We start from the raw sequence: 25,669 nt of genomic DNA on the forward strand, positions 1-25,669 counted from the left end.
AAAAAGGAAAAAAAGCTGGCTTAGGGTGACCGCACGGGCCGGGGCCGCAGCACCGCCGGGTCCCCTGCTGGAACCTGCTCTGCCCCGTGGCCTCGGCTCTCCTCGGCCTTGGCAGGACACGCAGCCTGGGCTGTCCCCACCCTGCACACTGACAGGGACATGGTGTGGGGACACCAGTGTGACACTGAACCCCGCCACGACCCTCGCTCTCAGCACGAGCCGCTGCGGCAGGACCGGCCTGGGCAGGGGATGCTCATCTTGATGGGCCGCATTCCTCCACACAAAGGTCCTCCGATTTGTCCCATTAGTGCCATCATTAAAATCCAGTTAGTCTCCTACGGAGAGCAAATGCAGCCCAGCCGAGGCCCTGGCAAGGGGCTGGTGGCCCCAGACCCCCGTTTCCCCTGCCAGCCCTAGGGGTGCCTGGTGAGCCGTCCTGCCTCCCGCTTGTGTACTGGGGCTAATTGATGCAGGGGGCCCGGTAGCCGGGCTTCTCACCTTGTTAGCATGGCAATTAACTCTCTTTACTCTCCTGATTGCTCCTGTGCATATTTCCCTCCAGTCCAGCTTTCGAGTGAGTTATAAATGCAGCACCAGGGAGGCCGGGGCAGTTGTGCAGGGACAGCGAGCACAGAGCCATGCTGCGGACTGTCCTGCTGCTGCTCGCCCTGGCCAAGACGGCATGTCCGAGCCCAGCCAGCGTGGAGAGCCGGCGGGCTGAGGCGCTGAAAAAACTCCTGGAAGTCTTTGGCATGGAAGACCCGCCGGCACCCCCAACTCAATTCAAGCAGCCGCCCCAGTACATGGTGGATCTATTCAACACTGTCGCCAATGCGGATGGTGTCACCAAGAACCCTGACATCCTGGAGGGCAACACCGTCCGCAGCTTTCTGGACAAAAGTAAGGGCGGGGGTCGTCCCCGTGGTGCTGGGGTGCGGCTGTGGGGAGGGGCTGAACGCGGCCGGTGGCGGTGCCGCCCCTGGCTTTGCTCTCCTCAGCACATCCTTCTCTCCAGCTCACAGCGAGGAGATGCGGTTCCTGTTCGTCCTCTCTAGCGTGGCCAAGAACGAGAAGATCCTGACGGCAGAGCTGCACCTCTTCCGCCTCTGGCCGAGGGTCACAGATGGGCCCAAAAGGCACCACTTCTGCCAGGTTAGGAGAGGGATGGGGATGGGGACGGGGACGGGGATGGGGATGGGATTGTCCCCCGGCCTGTGCCCAGGTGTGCCATTGGCACACTGCGGTCATTTGCCTGCAGTGGGAACACAGCCTGGCTCTAGGATCACATGAACAAATGTTTCCCAGAGAATCATGATTTAGCTGTGGCAGGTTCTTAAATATCCTTCTGGCTTGTGCAAACATCAGCAAAGGTTGTTACAAATCCATGCTGACAACTCCCCATCTCCCCCCACACCTCTGTCCAAGATCAACCCCTCGGGCAGAATACGCTGGGGTGACCATTTTTTGCTTTCCCCAGGTCAGTGTGTACCAGGTGCTGGAGAAAGACAAGCCAGACGCCCCTGGAGGGAAGAAGCTGCTGGCAGCACGGCTTGTCTCTCTGCAGACCTCGGGCTGGGAGGTCTTTGCCATCACGCCAGCTGTGAGTCACTTTTCCTCTGTTTTCACCTTTCAGGCTCCAGTGTAGTTTCCTGTCTGCAGTCTCTGCAGTGACATGGGGGGAATACATCCTCTGGGAGGGGGAGGAAAAAGTCCTGCCAAGAGCCCTGGGGCTGCTTCATCCTTCCCCGACCTTGTCTCACTGCTCTGCAGGGTGTGCTGGTGCTGGCTCCTGCCACAGTGTCCCCTGTGCTGCAACCCCGGAGCAACCCCTTCCCATGGCACACAGAGTGTGGCCTCAAGGGGTCCCGGTTCATGATGTCCTGCTGCTGGTCTGGGACCTGCCTGTGGGGACACTGGCGCAGTGCCTGTCCTGGTCCGTGGTGACACTGCTTTGGTTCCCCAGGTTCGCGACTGGATCGAAGATGAAAGCAGCAACCAGGGTTTGCTGGTGACAGTCCAGAGTCTGGGGGGGAGCCCACTCGACCCCCCACCACTGCAGTTTGCATCTGGCCAGGGCCACCATGAGAGCAAGAAGCCCATGTTGGTGCTTTTCACGGACGATGGGCGCCGTGGAGCGTCGCTGCCCACAGCCGGCTTCCCAGGTGGGTCCCACACGCCTGGCGCGACTCCCTCGCTGCCAACATCCCTTTCTCAGGAGGTGCTCCCCACATGTGGGCTCCTCAAATCCAAATCTCCTTCCCTGGCTGGTGGGAGAGGCTCTCTCCTTTCTGGTGCAGTCTGCTCAGGGGTGTTGCGGGTGTGCAGATGTGAAACTGGATTTGAGTTGATTTGAGTTTGGCAGTGAGACTGAGGCTGTCACCTCCTGGTGGCTCTGTCTGGGCTAGTGACAGGCTGTGACCAGAGGGTTGCAGACAAAACCTGTGGGGAGGGGTGGCTGGGGGAGCTGCAGTATCTTCTCCCTCCACCCGGGCTCACACAATTGTGGCCAATGACATCGGGTGCTCCTTTCTGACAGATTTAAAGCCTCAAGGTCCTGATCTCCCGGCGCCCAAGCTGGGCAGGTCACGCAGTACACGCTCGCTGAACCGGTTCCAGCCCTGCCGGAGGCATTCCTTGTCCGTGGACTTCGAGGAGATTGGCTGGTCTGGCTGGATCATCTCACCGCCGGGGTACAACGCCTTCCACTGCAAAGGCTCCTGCCCCTTCCCTCTGGGCGAGAACATGCGGCCGACGAACCATGCCACAGTGCAGTCCATCATCAACGCCCTGAAGCTGAGCGAGGGTGTCAGCACCCCCTGCTGTGTGCCCGACAAGCTCCACTCCATCAACCTCCTCTACTTCGATGATGACGAGAACGTGGTCCTCAAGCAGTACGATGACATGGTGGCTGGGAGCTGCGGCTGCCACTGAGGCAGGGGGAGCAGGGGCTGGAAACACCGCTGCAGTGGGACTGCACCCACTCCCTCCAGAGCATGGGTGGGGTCTCTGTCCCTCAAATCCTCTGAAAGAGACTGGGACGAGCAAAGCAAGGGTGTGCTGGGTCTGCTTAGGTTGGTGTCACCCCCTGACAGGGCCAGCCAAGGAAGGCTCAGGGCCAAGCCCTGATTAAACCAAGCCAAAGGAGCCCGTGTGAACCAGCAGCTCCAGGGCAGCAGCTCCATTTTGGGGCGCCCTGTGTGGGGGCATGGGTGTCTCTGCCCATGCAGAGGCTCCTGCAGGCTGCACTATATGTATATAGCAAGAGCACTAATATATGACAGAAACCATCTGTACAATGTCCTGTAAATGTCTGTACATTCCTGCATTGCTGTGACTTGTAAAATTAATTCAGAGGAACTATTTAAAAGTGCCATCCTCCAAAGGCTGCCTGTGGACTCTGAACTGCTGCCAGGAACAGGGCGAGCAGACATCTCCCAGGCACAGGGAAGGGGGTGCACATGGAGGGATGAAGATGCAGCTGCAGCGCAGTCTCCAGGGTCAAGGGGATGGGGTGGGTGCGCCCCATTCCTTGAAAGCTGAACAATCTCAGGACCCATCAGCCTGGAACTGGGGATGCAGGGAGGTGAGCAGGCGATGGGGGTGCTTGGGGGAATGTGGTGACAGGGTCTGGGGAGGGATGGGGGTGTCCATAGAGACATCTGGAGATGATGCTGCTGGGGCAGGTGAGTGGTGGCTGTTGTGGTTTAATCCCAGATTAGACTAAGCACCATGCAGCCACTGGCCTCTCCCCTGACCCTGGTGGGATGGGGAGGAGAATCAGAAAAGGTTAAATGTGTGAGTGGAGATATGGAAAGTTCAATAATGGAAATAAAATAAAATATAGTAATATTTAATAACATTTTTGATTAAAAGGGAGACGTTAAAAGGAGGCAGTCATAACCCCAAGACATACAAATGATGCCCAATACCCAGTTGCTCAGCAGCCACTGATCTGTGCCCAGCCTGTCTCCTAGTAGCAACTGGCTGCTGAGAAATCAGTGTGTGATCAAGAATATTCTCATCCTGAATCTAAAATACGGCATTATACCAGCCACTGGGAAGAAAATGAACTCTATTGCAGCTGAAACCAGGAGAGTGGGGCAGGAGAGCTCTGGGGGAAGATGGTAAGAGGACACTGCTGTGTCTAGAGAGGATGTTCCTCATGGAAGAGAAAAGGGGTGGAAACCAGAGCTGCCCAAGGCTGTGGGGTCAGGTGTACAGAGGGTGGGTGTCAGTGAGGGTTACTGGGGAGTGGGTATAGGTGTTGCTGGTCAGGGCAGGGGTCCCCTCACACCTGGTGGCACAGCTCCCTTGTCCCCTGCCATCCAGCTCTCAGTAGGAGTGTGGCTGTCCCTGCCAGAGCACTCAGCTCCTCCAAGTCTCTTTCCAAGTTTCCAACATCAGCAGCTTGGCCACAATCCCAGGCTGACACCAGGAGTCCCCTGGCACCACCGCATCTCCAGCTCACAAGTGAGTGAATTGCCTGGCTGGCACCAGTTTCTTCCCCCTGCTCACCTGGAAGCAGCACCAGCAGCTCTTGGCCCTTCTCCATGCCAACCCTTTCCACAGCCCAAGGTCCCTCTCTCCATCTTACTCAAGGGAAGGGTATATCCCTTCAGGAGGCTCTTTCACTGGACATGGCCTCACACTGGAGGGCAAATCCTTGCCCTGTGCCCCCCAGACATGTTCCCCACTGCCTCCCATGATGTGAACACAGGCCAGAGCCAACAGGTGTGTCCTGATCACATGCATGTCCCAGTTCCAGTTCCAATGCACCCAGGCCCAGGTACCTCATTCCAAAACTAATGCATGGATAGGCTTGTCTGCATCTCTGAGAGCCCTGTCCTTGCACTGATGGACTTGTGAGCCCTGGGGAGATGTCCTCTCCTCACTCCAAATGATGAGCAGCTTACTGAATCACACACAGTGGTTGGACAAGAATCCATGACAATGAAGGTTGGGCCTGGTTTATTAAATCCTGTTCCTGGGGGTGCTCTGGCTACAAGCTCTGTATGCCTATAGTGCCTGTGGGTCCCATCACAGCAGCACCCCAAGTCAGGACCAAACTCCAGGGCAGTGGGAAAAAGAGCAGATTTGGCTGGAAGGATGCATGGCTGTAAGCTTTTCCTCTGGGCCTTCACCCAAATCCCCAAACTGGACTAGGCCTGGGCTGCTTGGCTGGGAGGGAGTCACGGGGTCCTGGGCAGTGGGAGTCCGGGTGTGTCCCACTCAGCAGGAAACGGAGCAGCACCTGTACGCGTCACACTGGGCTACCTGCCTCACACAGGTGACAGTCCAGTCCCATCCCTCACTCCCCGTGATGTCAGGGTGCCCCTTGCCTCAGCCCATGGCAGACAAACATCCTGCCCTGGCCGTACAGCCCTGACTGACCGCTTTGCAGGACAGCATTGTCCGGCACGCAGCAGTGAGAGAGGTCCCAGCTGGGAGCAGCCCCTGTGCAGCAGCAGAGCCCCAGCACTGCCCATAGCTTGGAGCCTCCCTGGGGGACAGGACCTACTGGGAGGATGGCCAGGACAGGGGATGTCTGGGCGGTGGGGAGCCTGTGGTCAGCGGTAATAGTGGGGGTCAGCTCTCCAGCACTCTGAGAACTTCTGCAGGACTCGCTTCTTCAGGTGGATCCTCCTGGAAAGCTGAAGTGACTGGCTCATCTCATGGGCCTTCAGCTTGGCATAGTAGTCAGAAAATTTGTTGTAGAGGATGGAAATGGGCATTCCATTGAGGATGATGCCGAAGGAGATGCAGAAAAATGCCACCATCCTGCCGAGTATTGTGTCAGGCACAGTGTCTCCGTAGCCCACAGTGGAGAGGCTGACCTGTGCAGGGACAGAAAAGGATAAAATCCCATGGGAAGAAGCCCAGCAGACCTCACCAGCCGGTGCAGGAACTCACTCCCTCCCGCCCCTCTGTGGAGCCGCCTGCTCCCTGTGACCAGTGCCAGACCCTGACCCCGATGGCTGCCAGCTGAGCTGTCCCCTCTCCAGAACTTGCACAGCCCGGGCTCCACTGCCCAGGCTGCGCCCAGCAGGCCTGGACTGACGAAGGAAAGGGCTGGCTGAACCCAGGAAACACAGATCAGAGGCCAGACTCTGCTCCCTCACTGCTTTTGTGTGTGTCTCTTCAAAGGCAGCTTGATACCCCTGAGCTGAGCCTTCCCCAGCAGTCAGCATCTGCAGGAGCTTCCTCCCCCCTCAGAGCCGTGGCTCCAGAGCTTCCTGGCTGTGAGCTGCCTGGCCCCAGACAAACAAAGCTTCCTGGAGCCTCCCTCCAGGGGAAACAGAAGCATTGCCTGGGAATGAACCATGTTTAGTAAATGCGGAGCAGGGCTATGGTGAGATCTGAGGCCAGAGAGTTTTGGGCTTGGCAGCGAGCTGTGCTCCCAGGGAAAGGCTCAGCCTAGGATGTTGAAATGCTTGAACCTGGTGATGTTGCTAAGTGATTTTACCCTTCCTTGAGAAGGGATGAATTTGAAGCAGATAACCTTCAGTGGCGAAAGGGGATTATAAAAGCAGAAGTGATCTGTGGGATCATTTAATCTGTAAATCAAAATGTCCTCATAACCTGTGGCTCTCAAGTGCTTTAGCTGCTCCCCATCTCGGAGGTAATGCCAGGTTTACTATAGTGCTCAGCTCTGCAGAGCTGCCGGCTCCTGGCACAAGCAGGGCAGCAAACGGGCAGCACAGCCCAGTCTGTGTCCACTCTCATGACACGGGCTGAGGCACAGTGTGACTGTGGGTGCCACATGCAGCCACAGTCACACTGTGGCTATGGGTTCCCCATCTCAGACCCACAAGCTCTTGTGCCCCTCAAGCTCAGCAGGGCTGCATTGCTGTCCAGGCCTTAGGCTGTCCCCATACCCACAGGCTGCAGCCACCCAGCACGTGGGTCCCATGACAGATAAAGCTGACTCACATCCCCCTTGTTCAACTCAGGCCTGGAGGCTCCCAAGCCACCACCTCTGTCCCCCCATCCCACCCCAGCATCAGCTTTTGAGCCTCTGAGCTCAGTCCAAACCTCTGACTTCTTTTCTCAGAGCACACAGGGCACTCCCACCACTACTGAGCTGGTGGGAAGGCTGGGCCCTTTCTGCCTCCTGCCCAGCAGCAGTGGTGAATGCCCTGAGCACTGGGGCAGCCCCTACCCAAGGAGCCTCCCCCACTCCCCTCCGCAAGATGCTGCTCACACCTTACCGCTGCCCACCACCACGCGCAGGGGATACTGGTGAAGTCAGTGCCAGGGACATCGTGTTCCACCGAGTGTATGAGAGCAGAGAAGGTGAAGACCCCCATGGCAATGAAGAGGAGAAGGCAGCAAACCTGCTGATAGCACTGGCGCATGGTGAAGCTGAAGGCCCGGAGGCCAGTGGAGTGACGTGCCAGCTTGAGGATGCGGAAGATCCTCATGAGCTTGATGAGCTTGAGGACTTTGCCCAGCTTGCTCACATTCTCCACCTTGTGCAGCTCCTCATGGTATTGCATGTCTCCATCATCCAGATTTTCAAAGAGGATCTGGATGTAAAAAGGCAGGATGGCCACCAGGTCTATAGCATTAAACGCTGCTCGCAGAAAGTTCTTGAAGCTGGAGGAGGATATGAGCCTCATGAGGTATTCACAGGTGAAGAAGATGGCACAGATCATCTCCATCTGCTCCATCCACATTTTCCCTGTCTTGTTTTTCATCTCCTCCACTGTGCTCAGTGTCATGCCCACAATGGAGATAAGCACAAAGAAGCTCGACATGACAGCAATGATCTTGGCCGGGACAGAAGAGTACGGGTTCTCAATGAGGTTCCAGACCATCTTCCGAAATCGACCCAGAAACTTGCCTTCAAACTGTGTCTCTGACGCCAGGGGCTCCAGTTCTGCCTCCAGCTCCTTCTCTATTTTCAGGTACTCACTGAGTTCATCTCGCTTTTCCTCTAACAGGATCCGGCAGCAGCGTTGGGAGTATTTCAAATGGATTCCCCAGTACTCAATTTCCTCCACAAAATTACTGGGGCACATCTCGTCCATCACCCACAGGACCCCACTGCGGTAGAAGTGGAAGATGTAGTGGAAAATTGAAGGATCTCTGTCAAAGAAATACTCATTCTTCTGCACCAAGTAGTCATCACAGAGCTGCAGCTTCTTCATGGGGTCTGTATAGAGCGCCAGCTTCCCAAGCCGGGTGATGGGATACTGGGCCAGTACCTTGTAAGCTATCTGGAACAATTTGCCACCCACATTAATGTTGAGCAGATACTTGTTCCTTTGGATGGGAGTCTGGCTCTTCTCCTGGTTACCATCTGCCACGTTCTGCATGGAGTTCCATTGCCTTATCAGGCTATCCTGTGCAAATGGGATGTAGGATTCCTCCTCCTCCGGGGTCCGGCAGCGGCCCCGGTGATCCCCTATCTTCAGGCTGGCCGAGAGACTCGCGCGCCTGGTCCACTGCTGCCTCATGGTGCCCAGCCTTCCAAAGTGGTGACTCCTGTTGTGGGCCACAGGACAGCAGCTCTGGCTTCATGGGAATGCTCCCACTGGCCACATGCTGACTGGGACGAATGCTGCAAGCTTGGGGCAGCGGAGTGGCCGCCCGAGGGGCACAGCAGTGTCCCAGTGCCACGTGGCACCTGCCGGGGTCCCAAAGCCGATTGCTGATCAGATTGAGGTTTGCATCGTAGCAGTCGGAGGCGGCCAAGTGCCCGCTCCTTAAGACACTAATGAGATTAAGGCACTAGTCCTTTATGTAAGGAACTATTTCTAGCTCTGCACTTCTCTTTTGCCTTATTCTGTTCTTATTAGCTGTTTGCATTTGCTGGATGCTCTTTCCTGGAAGGACATCCATAACAGCAAACTGGAAAGAGCACAAACTTGCCTCAATTTACCCTCTGTTGATGGGACAGGAAGGTGCAGACATGCAGGATTTGTACTGGCTTTGTATCCCCACACCAGATGCTGCTCTTGGCACCAGCCCTTCATTAAAGGCTAATACAGCTGCCCCGGCTGTCAGCTGTCACAGCCAGGGAAGGGAGATGGTCATGACCTCTCAGCTCATCCCTCAAGTCCCACAGTGCAGATTTAGAGGGGATGAGGTGAAGGCATCACCTCCACCTCCACAGTGTCTGAGAAGATCCTCTGAGGGACAAGCTGCCCCTGTGCCCCTGCCCTGTGCTGTCACATCAGCCTTCAGCCCCATGACGCAGCCAGGCAGGGACAGGAACAGGGAACAGGACACTGGAAATGCAAGTAGGCAGTAAAAGTTCCTCTGAAGTATTGGAACTGAAAAGAAGAAAATAATCCTTTGAATCTGGAAGTAAAAGGGGAACCAAAATTAAACAGGCTGATCTTTGACATCTTATCCTGGAACATGATCCTACTTCGACATGTAAAACGTCACATTGATCTCCATGAACTGGTCTAATTAAATACAGAGACATAGAGCACAAAGATGATCCTGGCCTGAAAAGCAGCTCAGGCTCCACTACAATTGAAGTCTCTGAGCCTGGGGATTAGAACAACAGCACTGGACAGAGGAAGGGAAATTGCTGTCAGCAACACAGCCCCGAGTTTCGGCACAAGATCCATAAAATGTGTTTCTTTCAATCCTGAAGCACTCAGCTCAGGGAGCACAAAGCAAAACCTGCAATGTCTTGTGAGTTTGCCTCAGGGCCTCACTCCCCACTGCACGGGGGAAGCACTCTGCCTTTTACCACAGAAGAGCCGGGCTCAGCTTGGCAGGTGCAGCTCAGAGCATGATCTGGGACCGGCTGCTGACAGCTGACCTCGGCCACATGGCCCTGCCAGCACCAGTGCTTCAACTGGCCCAGCTCAGCCCTGTCCTGCCAGGACTCCTGGAGCCCTTCCCACCCCGCAATGCTCCCCACTTTGTGCTCTGCTCTGGCAAAGAAGGGACAAGTTCAGGCATTTTTTTCACCTTGCTTTTGGCTGAGCTCCCCACTTGTCCACAGTTCAGCAGTGGCAGCAGAGGTGCTACTGTGGCATCTGTTCCTCCTGTCCCCACCCTTTCTGTTTGCTTTGCTCCTTTATTTAATTTTCTCTGCTACACCTGGTGTGTGCTGGAGTTGCATCTGTCCCAGGCAGGCACAGCAGCACTGGCTTCCCCACAGCACCCCATGCCAGCCCACCCACCCCAAGTCCTCTTTCCCAGGATGTGACAATCCAAAAGGTCACGCAGCCCCTGGCCTCCCAAATACAGAATCCATGCAAATGCACATATCCAGGAAAATAAGAACTCCAGAATTTGTTAATTTCACATTCTTTATTATTCTGTGTCAGTCACCACAGCTATCTCTCTGTCCCTATGGAAACAGAAGGTTGTGTGTGCCCTTGCAAATGACTCCTTGGTACTAAAAATAGCAGCCCTGGAATAACTCAGGACTCCATACCACATATAGAAGTTTCTCCCGTGGAGTACGGCAGCACTCACATGCTATCCAGGAGCAGAAGACTCCTACTCCAAGGCTGATGACTGGCGTCTGCTTGGCAAGCCAAGTTCCCACCTTCAAGGCACAAGAGGTCAGCAGCCAAGGCAGCAGCCTGGCGCACTTAGTGATCATTTGTGCAAGGTGCACGTGGCCAACGCCGGACCAGAGGCACTGGGCACTAATCTGCCCTTGCACGGTCAGTTCTGAGAGGTACACAGCACTCAGTCCTTGGGTCAGATGCTGTCTGTGTGGCACGTGGAGCCCTGGCCAAAGACATGACTTATTTCCAGGGACACCTGCACTAGACCAAGACGCTCAGAGCCCTGTCCAGCTTGGTCCCAGGGATGAGGCAGTCGCAGCTGCTCTGGGCAACCTGAGCCAGGGCCTCACCATAAAACTCTCCTTCGTGTCCTACCTAAGCCCACCCTCTGTCAGTTTGGAATTGTTGCCCCTTGTCCTTACAGGCCTTGGTGAAAAGCCTCTCTTCATCTTTCCTACAATCCCCCTTCAGACATGGACAAGACACAACAAGGCTCCCTGCAGCCATCTCTCGTCCAGGGTTTGCCCTAACAAAAGTGCAGGACCTTATCAAACTTCATGAGGTTCCTGTGGGCCTCAAGGTCCCTCCGGATGACATCCCCCTCCCCAGCTGCACTCCTCAGCCTGGTCTCATCCTCAGATTGGCTGAGGGTCCACCAGATCTCACTGTACACACTGATGAAAACATGGAGTAGCGTTGGTCCCAGTACGGACCCTTGAGGGACACCACTCATGTCAGAACAGTTTTAAGGACGACGCCATTAAGAGTGTTAAGAGCAGCCCCATGCAGCATTCAGCATTGGGGTGGGCAGAGCAGGTCTGCCAAGCATGGAGATGATGTGTAAGGGAGTGTGAGAGGAGCTGCCAGCCCAGGGCCGAGGAGCTCCTTGCCCCACGTGGGCTCAGGTGACAGCACAGCAAAGCCAGAGCAGCTGTCACCCCCACAGTGGCACTGTCAGTAAAAGCCTCCCATGCATGGGACTGAGCAGCATCAAACAGTAGTGCAAACATGGAGTATTCATCTGACCTGTGCAGCCAGTGAGTGCCTTTGGAAATAGTTGAGAAAGCTCCTGTTCCCTGACAAAATCCAGGGGGAAGAATGGGACACATGAAAAAAGGGTCTCGGCTGGAAGTGGAAGGAGACAGTTGAACAGCACCTGGCATTTCAAGGAGAAAAACATCTTCGAGTCCAAGGCCACAGTGGTGGTCATCAGCAGTAACGACTGTCATGCAGAACAATGAAGACATTTCTACCCTCGGGGAGGGCTGATGTACAGGGCCAGGGAAGGTCCTGTGCTATTTCTGGAGCCAAGGTAGTCCTACAATCTAAGACCCATTTACAAAGGGAGCATCCTCTTGGTATTCCAGTGTAACAACCCAGATTTGAGAGCTGATGTCCAATTCAGTCAGGCTCTGTGGTGAGCAGGAGACAGACCAGGCTAGTCTCACCTTATCACCTTGGGATAAGGATCCCTGTTACAAAGCCAGAAAAACACCTGGTTATTGACAGTCCCTTAGGAAGAAACCTAGTTTGACTTCAGTTTATGCAAAGTGGAGGAAAAAGTCCCACACCAGAAGAGCAGTATCTCAGCAGGACTGCTCCATGTCCTTGACAGCAGAGAGGAAAGAGGAGAATTTTGCTGCTGCAGGGCAGACCGAAACCCCGCACAACTGGTTGGCAAGCATCAGGGAAGCTGGGGAAACCTACACCCAAAGGGGAAAGCTCTAGAAGCCAGAAACACAAGGCAAGAATGAATTTCTCCCTCAGGCACTTGGAGCACACAGGATGCAAAACACTTACCCTTCAGGGCAAGGAGCCTTTCTGGCCCTTGGCAGGCATCAGCTGTTCCCTGGATGCTTTTTCAAGACTGGAGGTGTCAGATCTGCGTTTTGCTTTGGACAGACACCATACAGCAACAGAACTTGCCACTACCAGGATAATCAGGAGCCCTAGAGAGGAGAGTGCACAAGCAGAAACCTACTCACTGCCCTGGTCTTGGGACAGGGCACTGCTGCTCACCATGAGCCAACAAGCAGAGAGGAGCAGTGTCCCTCGAGGGCAAGGGACAGACAGAGAGGAGGTGAGCTAGTCCCAGATTGCATGGAATGGCCTTTCCAAGGACAAAACACCCAAGGCAGAGCAATAATTAAGCTGTGGTGCCAGGCCTCCCTAAGTCCTCCCGGTACAGAAAAAGCAGCTCCTGATAGTGGTCTGGAATTGACCCCATCAGGGATACTCAATTTATAGCCCAAGGTAGGTAGGTTCAAGACCATGTGCAGCACTTTTGAGTCTCACATACCTGCAACAATCAAGATCCATGTGTAACCTTGACTCCTCGATGGCACAGAGACCTCAGGTGTAGCTGAAGGCTCTGTGAGGAAAGAGAAACAAGTCCATGAGGATTCCAACTCACTTTATGGCCAGCACTCAAAGCAGTCTTCAATCTACACCTGGCTGAGTTCCCAGCTCACCTCAAGAGCACCAAAAGGCTTTTTTCAATCTAAGCAAAACCTTATCTGCCACTACTGGAGGAAAAACGTTCTACTGGAAATGCATAACAGGGAAAGGTGGGAAATTTCCCAGCTGGAGCTGGAACTGCAGCACCCCAGCCTGTCCTCGTGGCACTGAGAAGCCACAGGTACAACCAAAATGCAGCTCCTCCCTTCACCTGCTAATTGAACGGGTGCAGACATCAAACCCAAACCCAGTCTCTCGCACCTGCAGTAATCCCCCTCCTCTCCACACCCTCGGAAACCCCTGGGTCAGGGAAGCCAGAAGCGCCTTCCCAAGCACCCCAGACAGCCAGTGGGTCTGACAAAGGATGCTTCAGGGCTCTGGTACCGGCAGTACTGGGTGCAGACACAGCCAGACACAAGCCCAGACACGGTGTCTGCAGCTCCTGGCCGGCCCTGACGGCCCAGACTTCCTCCTCATCCTCTTCCCTTCAGCCCGCCCATTCCCCAGAGATCAGAGGAGCTCGGGAGGTGGACAGGTTCCAGTGTCTTTTCGAAGCAGCTGCTGGGAATTGCATGTTCTGGAAGAAGGAAGGATGTACTTCAAAGGCCCTTCCCGAGGGAGCCCTGAGGCGCGTCATTGCCGTTCCAAAGGAAGCTGAAGGTGCGCGTCCCCCACAGCGCTTCCTCCACTCACAGTGACCCGCGGTGACCGCAGCTGCCCGGATCGGCCAGAGACGGCGGGGAACAAAGGCTTCGGTCCGGCTTGCCGCCCCCACCCGCACCCCGGGGCCCCGTACCTGCGCTGCCGGTGCGCGGCACCGCCGAGCTCCTCGGCGGAGTCACCGCGAGGCCGCCGGGACTCGGCTCCGCCGCGGTCGCGGTTCCGCAGCTCCACTCGTCCTCGCCGTCCTCACAGTCGGGGTGGCCGTCGCAGCGCCAGTCCTGGGGGAAGCAGAGGCCGTCGGGCGCGCACTGGAACTGGTCCGGGCGGCAGCTGGACGGGGCGGCTGCGGGGAACGGGAGCGTGAGGGGAGGCGGGGGGCCCAGCGGGGAGAGACCCCCCCGCACCCCGCAACGAGGGGACCCCGCGCGCGGGGCGCACGAGGGCTCCAACCAATGAGAGCGAAGGGCGTGCGCGGGGAACCAATGGGCGCCGCCCGCCCGGCCGCTCCCCCAGCTCACCGTTGCCTGCAGGGAGCGGCAGCACCGGCAGCGCCAGCAGCAGCAGCACCGGGAGCCCTGGCGGCAGCAGTCGCGGCCCGGCCATGCCGCGGGCCCGCACCGGAGGGACTCGCTAGGGTCGCCGCGCCGCTACAAACGCAGAGTGTGCAGGAAAAGCGCGTGCGCTCAAACCCGACTTCCACCAATGGGGCTCTCGTCGGGGCGGGTCGCGGGCGCGCGCCCTTGAGGAAGCCCCTCCCACCTCCCGTGCCCTTCGGGGCGGGCCCCGTAGGTCACGTGACGAGGCGGGCCCGCCCATGGCGAGCGGCGCTCCCGCAGCCGCGGCCCCGGCCCCGCACCGTGCCCGTGCCAGCGACAGCCCCTGGAACACTCCGCACCGCGGTGCGCAGTGACCTGCTGGCCCCGCGGAGGGCTGCGCAGCGCTCTGCCGGACCCGGCAGGACAGCGGCACTGGCCGCGGGGGCGACTGCCGAGGCTGCTGAAGTTTTCCCACAGAAGCTGGTCCCGGGGGGAGCCATGTGAGCGAGGCTGTGCTTTACTCAGCTCTGCTCGTCACTGACTGACTACAGCTGACAAAGGCCCCTGTCCTGTGCCACTATTCCAACCAACCAAATATACTGGTATTAAACAGCAGTAACTTGAATAAATCAAATAAAATACACAAAATGGGGGGTAGTAATCACAGCTTTATATACATTTATTAATCAGACATCAGCACCCTCCAGCAGCCTGGAGCCACATCTAGCAGAGCCTCCTCCACATCAGAGCAGCTCTGGAACCATGTGTGCCCATCACACAGCCTCAGCTCGCTCCCTGCTCACAAGTAGGGCTCGTCCCTGGAAATTTCCCACTTCCTAAGTGGTGGTCCTGGTGTCACTGGTTTCTTCCCTGTTGTTGTCACTGCAGTGCCTGAACTGGGGTAGAGAAAGGAAGAAAGAGAAGAGGCTTTAGCAACACTCTGGAAATCACACTTGAATTTCATCAGAAGTCCAAGCTGCAAAGTAGTGCTGGAGGTGTTTGTTAATCAAGAGTCCCAGAATGGTTTGGATTGAGTGGGACCTTAAAGCCCACCTCATTCTAGCCCCTGCCACGGGCAGTGACACCTTCCACCATCCCAAATGGTGGAAGGTGTCACTGCCCGTGACACTCCAAGTTCCACTCAGCCTTGAACACTTCCAGGGATGGGGCAGACACAGCTTCTCTAGGAAACCTCTGTCAGGGCCTCACCACCCTCACAGCCAACAATTTCCTCCCAAGATCCCATCCAGCCCTGCCCTCTGGCAGTGGCAGCCATTCCCTGTGTCCTGTCCCTCCAGGCCTTGTCCCCAGTCCCTCTGCAGCTCTCCTGGAGCCCCTTCAGGCCCTGCAAGGGGCTCTGAGCTCTCCCTGGAGCCTTCTCTTGTCCAGGTGAGCACCCCCAGCTCTGCCAGCCTGGCTCCAGAGCAGAAGGGCTCCAGCCCTGGCAGCATCTCTGTGGCTTCCTTTGGACTCGATGCAACGGGTCCCTTCTTGGAGGCCCCAGAGCTGGACACAGGTGATCCAGGTGAGGTATCGCCAAAGCAGAGTGACTGAATTTCCTCTGCCTCACTTATTTGCAGGAAAATATCGACCCAAATAATCAGTTCCACATTCTTTCGCCAATCTGGATAACTCTGCACTGCCGCTGGGCACGTTCTGTGCTCCTGGTACAAATCAGGAACAAGGCTGACCCCGCTCCACGGCGGCAGCGCCGCAGCTCCGCCCGCGTCAGACCCACCTGCGGGCCTGTGCCCCCGCGGGCAGGGTTCTCTGCGCCGCCGCCACCACCACGGGCGGCAGCGACTCCCGGCGCCCGTCCCGGCTGCAGTAATAGTTATCGGCGAGCTTGTGGCTGGGGCCCACCGGGAGCCGCGGCGGCGGCTGGGTCCTAGGCAGAGAACGACCCGAGCGTCAGCGGCGGGGCCGGGGTGGGGGCGGCTCAGCGCCCCGCCCGGCCCGGCCCCGGCACCTCTTAGCGATCTCCTCGTAGCGCAGCTGCAGCTTCGGCTGGAGATCCCGCTGCAAGGCAAGGCCAGAGCAGCTCAGGCGGAGCTGCCGCCCTGCGCCGGAGGCTCCGCGGAGCCGGGGGCGCAGCGCAGCGTCCCGCGGGGCAGAGGAGCCCCGAGCCCGGGGTTGTTCTTACCCCCGCCAGGAAGTTGCGGAGCCGCTGGATCAGACGAGTTGCCGTCGCCATCTTGGCCGCGGTGAAGGGCAGGAGCGCTGGGGTTGCCGGGAGCGCGCGCGCGGAACGCTGGGTCTCGCGAGACTTGGAGATATATAAGGCCACGCGGGGTTTCACCGCCCCTTTCCGCGCCCCGGAGCCGCCATGGACACGAGCCGCGTGCAGCCCATCAAGCTGGCCAGGGTGGGTACGGGGGCCGGGGGCTCGCGCTGGGCCGCGCCGGGCCGCGACACCGCGCTGACCCTCCGCTCTGTCCCCGCAGGTCACCAAGGTGCTGGGCCGGACCGGCTCTCAGGGGCAGTGCACTCAGGTGAGCGGGTGGGGCCGGGCGGGCGCGGTGCCGCGGGCCGGGCCCGGCTGGGCTGACGCGGGCCCGCCCCGCAGGTGCGTGTGGAGTTCATGGACGACACGAGCCGCTCCATCATCCGCAACGTGAAGGGGCCGGTGCGCGAGGGCGACGTTCTCACCCTGCTGGAGTCGGAGCGCGAGGCCCGGCGGCTGCGCTGAGCTGGACCCGGCCCTCCTGCTGCCGGATCGCCCGTCGGGGATGGAGACTGGCGCATCTCGTTCGGCAGTGGGGCACGGGTGGGGAGGAGCGTGGCGGCCGGGTCACTGCAATAAAGGGTTTTTCCAGTAGCCCCTTGCCCGGCTTTCACTCATCGAGCGCCACCCGACTCCTCTGGTTTGTTTCACACCTGCCACTTTCCTCGGGTTCAGTAGCAACGTGCCCTGCTTCTTACTGGGGTTACACATGGTGTCTTCATTGTAATGTCACTGTTACTGCATCTTTATTGACCTGTCACAACGAAAATAATTGCTTTGATTACAGTAGCCTTAATCCTGACTTTCCTGGTAAGCAATTTTCTGTATGTGATGGTGAAGTGGCATTGGAAACTTACTGGACCTCGGTGGAATTAAACACAAGTTGAAAGTCAGGCTTGGTACCAGCTTTCAAAGCAACAGCCTGCTGCTTCTGTCTGTCTGTTCTCAGTAAACTGCTCAGTGAATGCTGCCATAAATACACCTGCTTGCTGACTTCCCTGGCAGTCACCCACAGAGAGCAAGTGCTTGTCACTCCTGCTGGCTACTCCATCTCTCTTTCTTTGGATTTCCTTTCCACCACAAAATCACTTAGCAAGATGTGTTGTTTTAGGGTATTACATAAATCAAAAGTAGGGCTGAAAAGTTTAGAATGAGCCTTAAAACTGCTGGTTCAAGGCAGCTTTTTAAGGATTGGCATTTTTTATCTGCATATAGTGGTCCAGGTTTGTGGTGCGTTTGGGCAGTCAGATCTGCAGCCTCTCATGTATGGTCTCTGATGGGAATGGGTTTTGTCTACAGAGTCCTGAGCTTGACTGAGGCAGTTCAGTGGCAGGTGTGACTGAGGGTTTGGGTGTCCTAAAGCTGAGCAGAGCACTGCTGGGGCAGATGTGTTTTGTTGGACTGGAGTGGGCACTGAGGATTGTTGTAGGGCTGATGTTAGAGTGTTTGTGGGATTTGTCCTTTCTGCCAGTTCTAGTGCCGTGGGCAGCTCATGGGCAACATGAGGTGAGGAGTTTGTGCCATGGAGAAAGCCCTTGTGTTTGTGTTGTTGCTTGATGTAGATTGTGATTCTTTGGGGGTTTCAGTTTCAGAGAGTTGGCCCAAGGCTGTGCTCCCTGGCTTGTGTGATGCAGCAGAGCTCAGATCTGGTTGTGTGTGCCAGAAGTCCTCTCAGGGTTCAGTTCTGTGGCTGCTGTTCATTCCCCCACAGCTTCATCAGTTACCCAAGAGTGTTTGCTCTGGCCTCTGCCAGCCCTCAGTGCTGGGTGACTTGCTCAGAGTGGCTTAGAGAGCTTTTGGAATCTCCCTGTGGGGTCAGCCTGCTCCCTGTCCACCTGAGGAGGAGGCACTTTGCATCTCCACACTTGGTCTGGTGATTGCCCTTTAAGGATGCTGTGTAACATCAGCACCACAGAGAACCAGGGGTGGTGCAGGGCTGCAGAAAGAAATGGGCAAAGACACCCCTGCAGCTGCCTGGGACACTTCAGGTGGAAGAAAGCCAGACTGAGGGATGTGGCCAGTGCATAAACTTGCAGTGAATGACTTGGAATGTGGGGTCACCTGCTCAGGTCGGGGGCTGTGCCTCTGCTGCAGCTCTTGCAGGGTTTGTTGTGAGCCAGACAAGAAGGCAGGAGACTGCAGATGTCACAGTAATATTTCAAAATAACTTTAAATTTTATTTATATCTTAAAAATAAACATCAGTATTAAAATACAAGTAAACAGAGTAGTGTATTAGGGAGTGGCAGCAAGCGCTGTATATTAACTCCAGTGCAAAGCTGAGAGCAAGTTTCTGCAGAGGGCTGTGGGGCTGCCCAGCTCAGAGCAGGTCAGGCAGGGGCAGAAGTGGGAAGGCTGGGCCAAGGAGCAGGGATGGGGGGCACAACACACTACCCTTGTGAAGGGCTCAGAGCACAGCTGCATTGCCATGCAATACCATTCTTCCTCCTGGTCCTTGTCCTTATCCTGTTCCACCCCCACACGGTGCTGACACACTTACACAGACACGTTCTCTGACATACATGTTCCCCTTTGCAGCCTCCACGTGTGTGCTCTGAGCCCTTCTGGCCCCTGGTGCTATCTTCAGCTGCTCTCCTCCCTTTTGGGATGGAAAGTGGGCAGAGAGGGACTTTGCTGTAGGCTCTGGCTGTCTGCACAGTCTGTGGGACTGGCTAATTGGGGAAGTGTTTAGGAGGTAATTGGTCTCTGTTCCTTGGGAGAGGGACCTGCTCCCGTTGAGGGTTATAAGATAGGCAGATTCAGTCCCCAAATGCATCCTCAGCCCCTTTTGTCACTTGGCTGCAACCCTGACTGCTCAGAGGTTTTGCTCCCATTGAGCAAATAAAATCCCAAGTGATTTCATGTTGAACTTCATCCCTTGGCCAAGCAATATAATTTTTTTGCTTTGTATGCACGTGCTTGAAAAGAGGAAAAAAAATCAGATTTCAGCCAGGAAAGGAAATGCCAGAAAAGAAGGGCAAGTATTTGAGTCTGGAAATACTCTCCCAGCCCCTGTCCAAGGCAGCAGTCCCTCTCCCATTGCTGTACAGGATGTGCCTGCAGGGCACAGTGTCCCTGCTGGGGCCAGGACCTGTCACTTGCCCTCCTGCCTTCTTCACTGGCACTGCTGCCTTCTCGGAGCTGCCAGAGAGCACAAACCGGGTGCTGTTTCTGTTGAGTTGGTTCTCTGCTGTTCCTCCATGTTGAGGGCTCAGAGGTGGCACAGCTCCGGTGGTCATGGCAGGGAGCAGAGGGGATGGGATGGCTTCTGCTCCCTGCCCCAAAGTCACTTGGCTGCAGTCACTTGGTGGTGAGGTGGCCACGCGTGGGCTGCATCCAGTGGAGGAGGCACGTGAGGGAGGCCCAGGGATGGTGCTTGTGATAGGACTAAAGCTGCAGAGAGCGGTTTGGCACAGAGAGGTGGCAGGTGAGGGGATGTGAATCACAGCCCAGTGCTGATAGTGGTCCCTGGCTGGATCCCAAGGTCACTCTAATTTGGTTTCTTTGGATTCTCAGGGCTCTTTGTGGCTGTTGGTGAAGTCCCCTGCTGCAAAGAGAATAGTCACCTGAGACCCCTCCAGTGACTCCTGGTCAGGGCCAGCAGGGCTGTTCTGAGCACATGGCACCTGAAATGCTCTGCTCTTGCTCCTGCAACCTGTTCCTGGAGACACTCATGGTGTCTCAGCCCTTTCCCTCCCCTGGGGAGTGGTGTGGTACTCACGGGTACCTGCGCCTTCGTGCTGTTCAGGTGGGCGTAGAGGAGCGCAGCGATGTCACTGTGACCGGCCTCCAGCGCGATGGCAACAGCATTGTTACCATCCTGGAAAGCAAGGGAGAGCATGCAGAAAGGGCTTTGGGGACAGGACATAATGTGGGCTGCCCAGGCCCAGTGGCAGAACCTTACACTGTCCACGATGGAGATGTTGCAGGTGGGCTGAGCCAGCAGCAGCTTCACGGTCTCCAGGCGGCCGTGCTCGCAGGCACACATCAGCGCGGTCGAGCCCTCCTCGTCCTGCAGGTTCACGTCGGCCCCGCAGGCGAGCAGGGCTTCCACCATCTCCTGCCGGCCGTGGCTGACAGCCAACATCAGCGCCGTCTGGCCAGCCTGCAAGGAAGGGACGCTGCCAGGCTGCCCCCGCTGTGCTACCCACTTGTCCCCACACCACAGGACCACTGCTGAGACAGCCCTGCTGCCAGGCAGGAGGAGCTCCTAAAATGATGCCCTCCCCATGCACTGGCACCTCCAGGTTTTGGAGTAATTGTCCTGCCCTTGGAAGAGCCGAGTGTGGCTCTGGCATCTGCCTGGGGGTGGGAGGTTCAGGATGTGGTGGCCCTCAGACTGCACCAACCTGGCTGGCCTTGGCGTTGACGTTGCCCATGCTGAAAAGCCTCCTGACCACGTTCATGTCCTCCTCCTGCTCAACGGCTGCCAGTGCTGCCAGCATCAGGGCGGTGTACCCAGCTTTGTTCTGGTGGTCCACATTACAGATCCCTGTGGGAGTGGGCAGAGGGGACTCGGGATGCTGCAGGGCTGGTGGGAGACACGGACCAAGCCACGTGCCTGGCTCCCCCTCACAGTTCTGCCCAGGGTGCTGTGAACCTTCCCACGGGCACAGAACTGCTGATGGGTCTCCCCCATGCAATCTGGGTTCCCAAACGGGCTGAGGTGACTTCTGACCCCCACACCTATGAACAGACAGTCCAGGGCAGCTCTCCTCACCCCTCTGCTGCCAATGCCTTTCCCCTGTGCTGACAGGGCCAGGACATGACCTGGGATACAGTGGGATGGTGGCCAGGGGATGTTCCTGGGGCTGGGGGCACTGACCCGTATCCAGCAGCAGCCACACGATGTGGAAGTTGGAGTGGGAGACACTGTAGTGCAGGGCTGTGTTGCCGTTCCCGTCTGCCAGGTTCACCACGTGGGCCAGGAGAGCCGGTGAGACCTCTGCAAAGGCCAGGAGGTGGTTGGCAACCGTGTCGGGGATGGATGACTTTTGGCTGGACAGACGGAACCACTCCTGAAGGACCAGGCTGCTGCTGGCGAGCTGTGGGCAGACAGGGGCTGAGCTCCCCTTAAGCCTCTGCATGCCCTCACACCCTGGCACCCACCCCCTGCTGCCAGCCCAGGTGGCAGGGAGCAGAATCCCTGCTCCAGGGGGGGGGGTGAAGGCAGGACCCTGAACTGCCCAAACCCATGCCGGGCACGGCCTGAGCTGAGTCCACGTGGTTTTTGGAGTTTCTGGACAAAACCTGGAGCAAAGGGCTGTATTTTGGGGGAGGTGCTGAGCCAGGCTTTGCTGGCCCCTCTCTAAGTAGGGCCAGCTCTGTGGGATGTTGGCAGGGGCTGGGCAAGCCATCCCACCCCAGTGCTCCACTCACCACCTCTTTGCTCTTGGCAGCACCTGGGTGGCCCAGGTGGGTCTTGACAATGAGGCAGGCCTCCCTCATCCTGGGGCTCAGCTCGAACCTGTGGAGAGCATGAGGATGTTCCCGGTGTGGGGCTGCACCACCCCACCAAACCTATGAGCTCTGTGGTGCTGTAACTCTCCACAAGGTCCCCAGGGTGCAACCTCCAGCCCGGTGGCTGCACCCTGGCTGCTCTTGCTTCTGCAAACCGCCATAGAACAGAGCCTTATATGGATGTGCTCGGGCACGATTCGCCATTCTTAGGCCACATTTTTTCCTTTTGTTGAAAAATGCTATTGAAGGCTGTTGTTTTTTTTGTCCCCCGCTAAACTATCTTCTGCAGCAAAAAAGCATTTGGGGCCTCTCATCCTTTCCTTAGCAGACCCAAGAAACTGGAAGGATCGTTTCCTGATGAATGGTCTCTGCAGCTGAATGGGTTTTTCCCACTGGCAGCACTGAAATTGGGGCAGATGCCCCGAGCTGGCAGGGGCAGTGCCATGACTCCCAGCTGACCAGGGCCAGGGAGCAGGGAGCCTTCTCCACTGGCACTTACTTTTCCTTCACCTCGGGGGGCTCCAGCAGGGTCACATCAGTCCCCTTGCACTCCAGTCTGGGCTCGCACGTGCCTTCCCCGGCCTCCTCTTCTGAGGTTTCGGTGTCTCCCTGCTCTGAACTGTTGGAGCTGTCGGCCGAAGCCTTCTCAGAGGAGCTGTTGCCTTCTTCCTCCTCCTCACTGGAAGTGCTCTCATACCTGCACAGAGGGAGGATGCTCAGTGGCAACACAGCACCATCAGGCCCTGCCACTGGCCCTAGCCCAGGACAGGGATGTAGGGGACCAGGATTGGCTCACAGGGGTGGCAGGAGCCCCTGAGCACGTACTCCCCGTTCAGCACTCCCACAAACTGCAGGCTCTTCTTGCTGCCCTCTGCCTCACTCCGGGGAGGACCATCCCGCTTCTTCATGATGGACTTCAGGGCTCCTACAGGGAAAGAGATGGATGTCAAGGGACAGTGAGCAAGAATCATAGAATTTTAGAATCATGGAATGGTCTGGGTTAGAGGAAACCTTAAAGACCATCTCATTTCAACTCCACTGCCACGGTCAGGGACACCTTCCACTAGACCAGCTTGCTCAGAGCTCCACCCAACCTGGCCTCAAACACTTCTAGGGATGGGACATCCACAACTTCTCTAAGTAACCTGTGCCAGGGCATCACCACTTCATGGTAAGGAATTTTTCCAAATATCTAATCTAAACCTACTGTCATTTTGAAACCACTCCCCCTTGTCCTATCACTATATGCTCTTGTAAACAGTTTCTTCTGGAGCTAGCCAAGCACCCCAAACCCACTAGACCCCCGGGCGGGCATGGAAGGGACATGGGCAACTGCTGGAGCATGGGCAGCATTGGCCCTGCAGGCACTGTCCCCAACAAGGCCCTCCTCTCCCTTCCTGCAGGAACATTCCAACCCAGACCCTGGCATCATCCCTGGTGACACTCACCGGCAGCAGGGCTTGGGGCAGCTCCACTGTCCTGTGCTGGGGCTGGGTCCCAGTTGCTGTGTGTTGTCTCCAGCACAGCTGGCCCAGGGCCTTGGCTGTCTGGGCACATCCCCGCCGCTGCTCCTGCACCTGGCGCTGAGGGGCTGCTCGGGCCATCACCCAGGCCAGGCTCCATCACCTCACCCACACCGGGCTCCTTCTCCTCTCCTGCCAGGACAGCGCTGCCCACATCTGTCTGGCTGCCCTTGTCATCGCAGCTGGCAGCTGAATCGGGTCCAACTGCCACGTCCCGCCCGTCAGGGCGGCAGCCCACAGCGACACAGGAGGTTGGGGGACAGCACTCCACACCTGCCTCCACTGTCTTTGGGGGGTCACCAGCTGCCCGGCTCTGTGTTACTACCACAGCCTCCACCAGTGCCTCAGCCACCTGCGGCATGGCCATCACCTCCTTGTCCACCTGCCCGCGGGGCCGGCGGGCGCACACCTCCAGCCGCAGCTCCTCCAGCTCCCGCGTGGCCTCCTGCAGGTGCCCCTCCATCAGGGTGATTACCTCCTTCTGGTGCCCTACCGTCTGCTGCAGCAGCTCCAGCTCCCGCTCTGCCTCAGTGGCCAGCCCCAGCGAGGACTCTATCACCCAGACAGCCACATCCCTGCGTCCCTGTGTGCCACCGTCTGGCGTGTCCCCACTCTCTTGCTGCGACCGGTAGTAGAAGACGGCATCTGTCATGGCCCGATCCTCACCCACTGCTACAGAGCGGCACGGCCTCTCAGCCACCCTGGGGCTCTTGCCTGGCCAAGCCCTGATGTTCCGCTCTGGCACAGCCAGCTTCTCTGTCAGCTTCCTCAGCTCTGCAATTTTGCTCGTTCGCCCCTTCCCTGGCTCTGCTTCACTCTCTGGCCCTGTACGGGGTGCTTCCTCAGGCCCTGCCCCTGCCTCAGAGCCAGAGGGGTGATACAATGCCTCGCCAGGCTCTGCCGACAGCTTCTCCAGCAACTTTGCCTTCTCCCTCTTCAACTCGCAGATCTGCATCTCCAGGAGTGGGATGGTTTTCACCTGCTCCTCCAGGTCCCGGAGCTGCCGCAGGGCTGCAGCCATCTGCTCCCGCACGTGCTGCAGCGGGGCCGTGCCGAGCCCTGCGGCTGGAGTGCTGCGCCCCGAGCTGCCAGGGCTCACCCGGCCCCAGCCTGCCTGGCCCTCGGTGCCCACTGGCACCCAGTGGGGTGGCTGGCCCAGGGCACCCGACAGGCCAGTGTGGGAGGGACCACCAATATCCTGCAAACGGCCCTGCTCCTGCTCCAGCCTCCTGCTTGTCTCCAGCAAGGTCTTCTCCACCCGAGGGTTTGGCACGAGGCACTTGCGGGTGGGCGGTGGGAGCAGCCGTACTGGCGGCGGTGAGATGGGGTGGGAGGTTGGCTTGCTCGCAGGCTCCAGGGGTGCTCGGCCGTGCGGGGACAACAGCAACGCAGTCCTGCCCTCCTCGCTGGCCGTGGAGGTGAGGGACTCGGTGGAGGTCCAGGCGCTGGTGTAGCTGCTGGGGCTGCGCAGCGTGCTGGGCGGTGGGCGGGACCCTTTCACCCTGCGAGGCAGTGGCACTTTCTTGAGGGTTTGGCCACTTTCAATATCATCAACGTATTTCAGGAAATCGAGGTCCAGCAGGAAGCCGTAAGGGGTTTCCACAGAATACGAGCTCTTCTCTCCATCGTCCTGGTCCCGATACAAGAACGGGCCCCCAAGATCTACAAGAGAAGAAGGGATGGTTAGTGGAGACAGGATGGCTTTTCTGACTGGGTTATACTGGAATTTACAGCCTGCAGGCCCGTCTCCTCCGTGATGTGCGATGTGTCTGTGTCCAGCACCCTCGGTGCCCTAGGGTATCACAGGGCACACAGTCCATGTCAGGGTTGTGCTGGAGTGAGGAACTCCACTGGCATGAGACGGGACACCTCAGCCCTGCCACCCCCCTTGCACCCCTTCCGCTGTCACTACCTGGTGACAATCCTGGTCTCTTTACCTGGGAGGTTCTGGTTCAGGGGTGCTGGCTGAGCCATCTTCTTCCCGGACTGCTGCTGACCAGAAAACCATCAACCTGCAATGAGACCACGTCCAGCCAAACCCTGTGACCGCAGGGCTGGTGAGCCCCAGGCAGCCACACAGCCCTGAGCCCCACCCGAGGAGAGCCCTGTGGCTGCCCCCTGCCATGTGCCAGGTCCCCTGGCCCCCCCCAGCCCAGGGCTGACATTGGAGCCGGTGGCTGGGCGAGTGCAGTGCTGCCTGTGGCACCAGGATTGTTTGTACATTTAAGGAATGCTCCACAGCTCAGCTGGGATGGCCGTGCTGCCAGCTCTGAGGGTCACGAGTTGGAGCTTGGCCATACAGTGGGAGCAGGCCAGAAAAAAA

At 57.6% G+C, this 25,669-nt stretch overlaps 6 protein-coding genes across 11 annotated transcripts; 2 read left to right on the forward strand and 4 right to left on the reverse strand.

The window, feature by feature from the left end:
• The first annotated feature begins 45 nt into the window (after positions 1 to 45).
• LOC121345735 (bone morphogenetic protein 2-B-like) lies at positions 46 to 4,818 on the forward strand. Its single transcript, XM_041422890.1, has 5 exons — positions 46 to 900; positions 1,016 to 1,152; positions 1,478 to 1,600; positions 1,964 to 2,162; positions 2,537 to 4,818. Exons 1-5 carry the CDS (start codon positions 639 to 641, stop codon positions 2,929 to 2,931), a joined length of 1,116 nt encoding a protein of 371 aa, XP_041278824.1. The 5' UTR covers positions 46 to 638; the 3' UTR covers positions 2,932 to 4,818.
• Positions 4,819 to 4,951: 133 nt separating this feature from the next.
• On the reverse strand, positions 4,952 to 11,616 carry LOC121345727 (potassium voltage-gated channel subfamily V member 2-like). 2 transcript variants are annotated; one of them, XM_041422877.1, is made up of 3 exons: positions 11,511 to 11,616; positions 7,209 to 9,278; positions 4,952 to 5,834 (listed from the first exon to the last, which is right to left on the reverse strand). In XM_041422877.1, the coding sequence occupies exons 2-3, from the start codon at positions 8,457 to 8,459 to the stop codon at positions 5,568 to 5,570; spliced, it is 1,518 nt and encodes a 505-aa protein (XP_041278811.1). In that variant the 5' UTR covers positions 8,460 to 9,278; positions 11,511 to 11,616; the 3' UTR covers positions 4,952 to 5,567. The 2 variants fall into 2 exon arrangements, with proteins under 2 accessions (XP_041278811.1, XP_041278802.1); XM_041422868.1 differs by having other exon boundaries at positions 7,209 to 9,306; positions 11,511 to 11,563.
• On the reverse strand, positions 10,260 to 14,337 carry CD320 (CD320 molecule). Of its 2 annotated transcripts, none has more exons than XM_041422914.1 (5): positions 14,123 to 14,337; positions 13,738 to 13,947; positions 12,784 to 12,855; positions 12,285 to 12,433; positions 10,260 to 11,640 (listed from the first exon to the last, which is right to left on the reverse strand). In XM_041422914.1, exons 1-4 carry the CDS (start codon positions 14,205 to 14,207, stop codon positions 12,288 to 12,290), a joined length of 513 nt encoding a protein of 170 aa, XP_041278848.1. In that variant the 5' UTR covers positions 14,208 to 14,337; the 3' UTR covers positions 10,260 to 11,640; positions 12,285 to 12,287. The 2 variants fall into 2 exon arrangements, with proteins under 2 accessions (XP_041278848.1, XP_041278838.1); XM_041422904.1 differs by having other exon boundaries at positions 10,260 to 11,956; positions 14,123 to 14,335.
• Positions 14,338 to 14,788: 451 nt separating this feature from the next.
• Positions 14,789 to 16,400, reverse strand: NDUFA7 (NADH:ubiquinone oxidoreductase subunit A7). Its single transcript, XM_041422926.1, has 4 exons — positions 16,284 to 16,400; positions 16,110 to 16,159; positions 15,879 to 16,028; positions 14,789 to 15,036 (listed from the first exon to the last, which is right to left on the reverse strand). The coding sequence occupies exons 1-4, from the start codon at positions 16,332 to 16,334 to the stop codon at positions 14,940 to 14,942; spliced, it is 348 nt and encodes a 115-aa protein (XP_041278860.1). The 5' UTR covers positions 16,335 to 16,400; the 3' UTR covers positions 14,789 to 14,939.
• RPS28 (ribosomal protein S28) lies at positions 16,369 to 16,958 on the forward strand. Its single transcript, XM_041422940.1, has 3 exons — positions 16,369 to 16,505; positions 16,585 to 16,632; positions 16,707 to 16,958. The coding sequence occupies exons 1-3, from the start codon at positions 16,467 to 16,469 to the stop codon at positions 16,827 to 16,829; spliced, it is 210 nt and encodes a 69-aa protein (XP_041278874.1). The 5' UTR covers positions 16,369 to 16,466; the 3' UTR covers positions 16,830 to 16,958.
• Positions 16,959 to 18,515: 1,557 nt separating this feature from the next.
• KANK3 (KN motif and ankyrin repeat domains 3) lies at positions 18,516 to 25,448 on the reverse strand. Of its 4 annotated transcripts, none has more exons than XM_041422856.1 (10): positions 25,284 to 25,448; positions 23,272 to 25,008; positions 22,649 to 22,748; positions 22,323 to 22,520; positions 21,743 to 21,830; positions 21,189 to 21,408; positions 20,713 to 20,855; positions 20,268 to 20,468; positions 20,091 to 20,183; positions 18,516 to 19,907 (listed from the first exon to the last, which is right to left on the reverse strand). In XM_041422856.1, the coding sequence occupies exons 1-10, from the start codon at positions 25,318 to 25,320 to the stop codon at positions 19,854 to 19,856; spliced, it is 2,871 nt and encodes a 956-aa protein (XP_041278790.1). In that variant the 5' UTR covers positions 25,321 to 25,448; the 3' UTR covers positions 18,516 to 19,853. The 4 variants fall into 4 exon arrangements, with proteins under 4 accessions (XP_041278790.1, XP_041278774.1, XP_041278765.1 ...); XM_041422840.1 differs by having other exon boundaries at positions 20,085 to 20,183; XM_041422831.1 differs by having other exon boundaries at positions 18,516 to 19,910; positions 20,085 to 20,183; positions 25,284 to 25,447.
• Positions 25,449 to 25,669: the final 221 nt, after the last annotated feature.

Source organism: Onychostruthus taczanowskii, unplaced genomic scaffold (assembly GCF_017590055.1).
Source record: "Onychostruthus taczanowskii isolate IOZ18803 unplaced genomic scaffold, ASM1759005v1 scaffold110, whole genome shotgun sequence".
NCBI classification, from domain to species: Eukaryota; Metazoa; Chordata; class Aves; order Passeriformes; family Passeridae; genus Onychostruthus; species Onychostruthus taczanowskii.

Bases quoted from the DNA above. Each gene is read 5' to 3' on its own strand.
- KANK3 (XM_041422831.1), bottom strand. From the start codon at position 25,320: ATGGCTCAGCCAGCACCCCTGAACCAGAACCTCCCAG. The intron at 20,469-20,712 runs GTTGGTGCAGTC...CCTTCCTTGCAG, and splicing joins TCAACGCCAAGGCCAGCCAG to GCTGGCCAGACGGCGCTGAT. The intron at 20,184-20,267 runs GTAAGGTTCTGC...CTTGCTTTCCAG, and splicing joins ACATCTCCATCGTGGACAGT to GATGGTAACAATGCTGTTGC.
- NDUFA7 (XM_041422926.1), bottom strand. From the start codon at position 16,334: ATGGCGACGGCAACTCGTCTGATCCAGCGGCTCCGCAACTTCCTGGCG. The intron at 16,160-16,283 runs GTAAGAACAACC...CTTGCCTTGCAG, and splicing joins TCCGCAACTTCCTGGCGGGG to CGGGATCTCCAGCCGAAGCT. The intron at 15,037-15,878 runs GTGGGTCTGACG...TCTCTACCCCAG, and splicing joins GCGGGGGCACAGGCCCGCAG to TTCAGGCACTGCAGTGACAA.
- LOC121345727 (XM_041422877.1), bottom strand. From the start codon at position 8,459: ATGAGGCAGCAGTGGACCAGGCGCGCGAGTCTCTCGGCCAGCCTGAAG. The intron at 5,835-7,208 runs GTAAGGTGTGAG...GTCCCTGCACAG, and splicing joins GCGCGTGGTGGTGGGCAGCG to GTCAGCCTCTCCACTGTGGG.
- LOC121345735 (XM_041422890.1), top strand. From the start codon at position 639: ATGCTGCGGACTGTCCTGCTGCTGCTCGCCCTGGCCAAGACGGCATGT. The intron at 1,153-1,477 runs GTTAGGAGAGGG...TGCTTTCCCCAG, and splicing joins AAAGGCACCACTTCTGCCAG to GTCAGTGTGTACCAGGTGCT. The intron at 1,601-1,963 runs GTGAGTCACTTT...TTGGTTCCCCAG, and splicing joins TCTTTGCCATCACGCCAGCT to GTTCGCGACTGGATCGAAGA.
- CD320 (XM_041422914.1), bottom strand. From the start codon at position 14,207: ATGGCCGGGCCGCGACTGCTGCCGCCAGGGCTCCCGGTGCTGCTGCTG. The intron at 12,856-13,737 runs GTACGGGGCCCC...CTTTCCTCACAG, and splicing joins GCCGCGCACCGGCAGCGCAG to AGCCTTCAGCTACACCTGAG. The intron at 12,434-12,783 runs GTATGTGAGACT...TCTCCTCTCTAG, and splicing joins ATGGATCTTGATTGTTGCAG to GGCTCCTGATTATCCTGGTA.
- RPS28 (XM_041422940.1), top strand. From the start codon at position 16,467: ATGGACACGAGCCGCGTGCAGCCCATCAAGCTGGCCAGG. The intron at 16,506-16,584 runs GTGGGTACGGGG...CTGTCCCCGCAG, and splicing joins AGCCCATCAAGCTGGCCAGG to GTCACCAAGGTGCTGGGCCG. The intron at 16,633-16,706 runs GTGAGCGGGTGG...CCCGCCCCGCAG, and splicing joins CTCAGGGGCAGTGCACTCAG to GTGCGTGTGGAGTTCATGGA.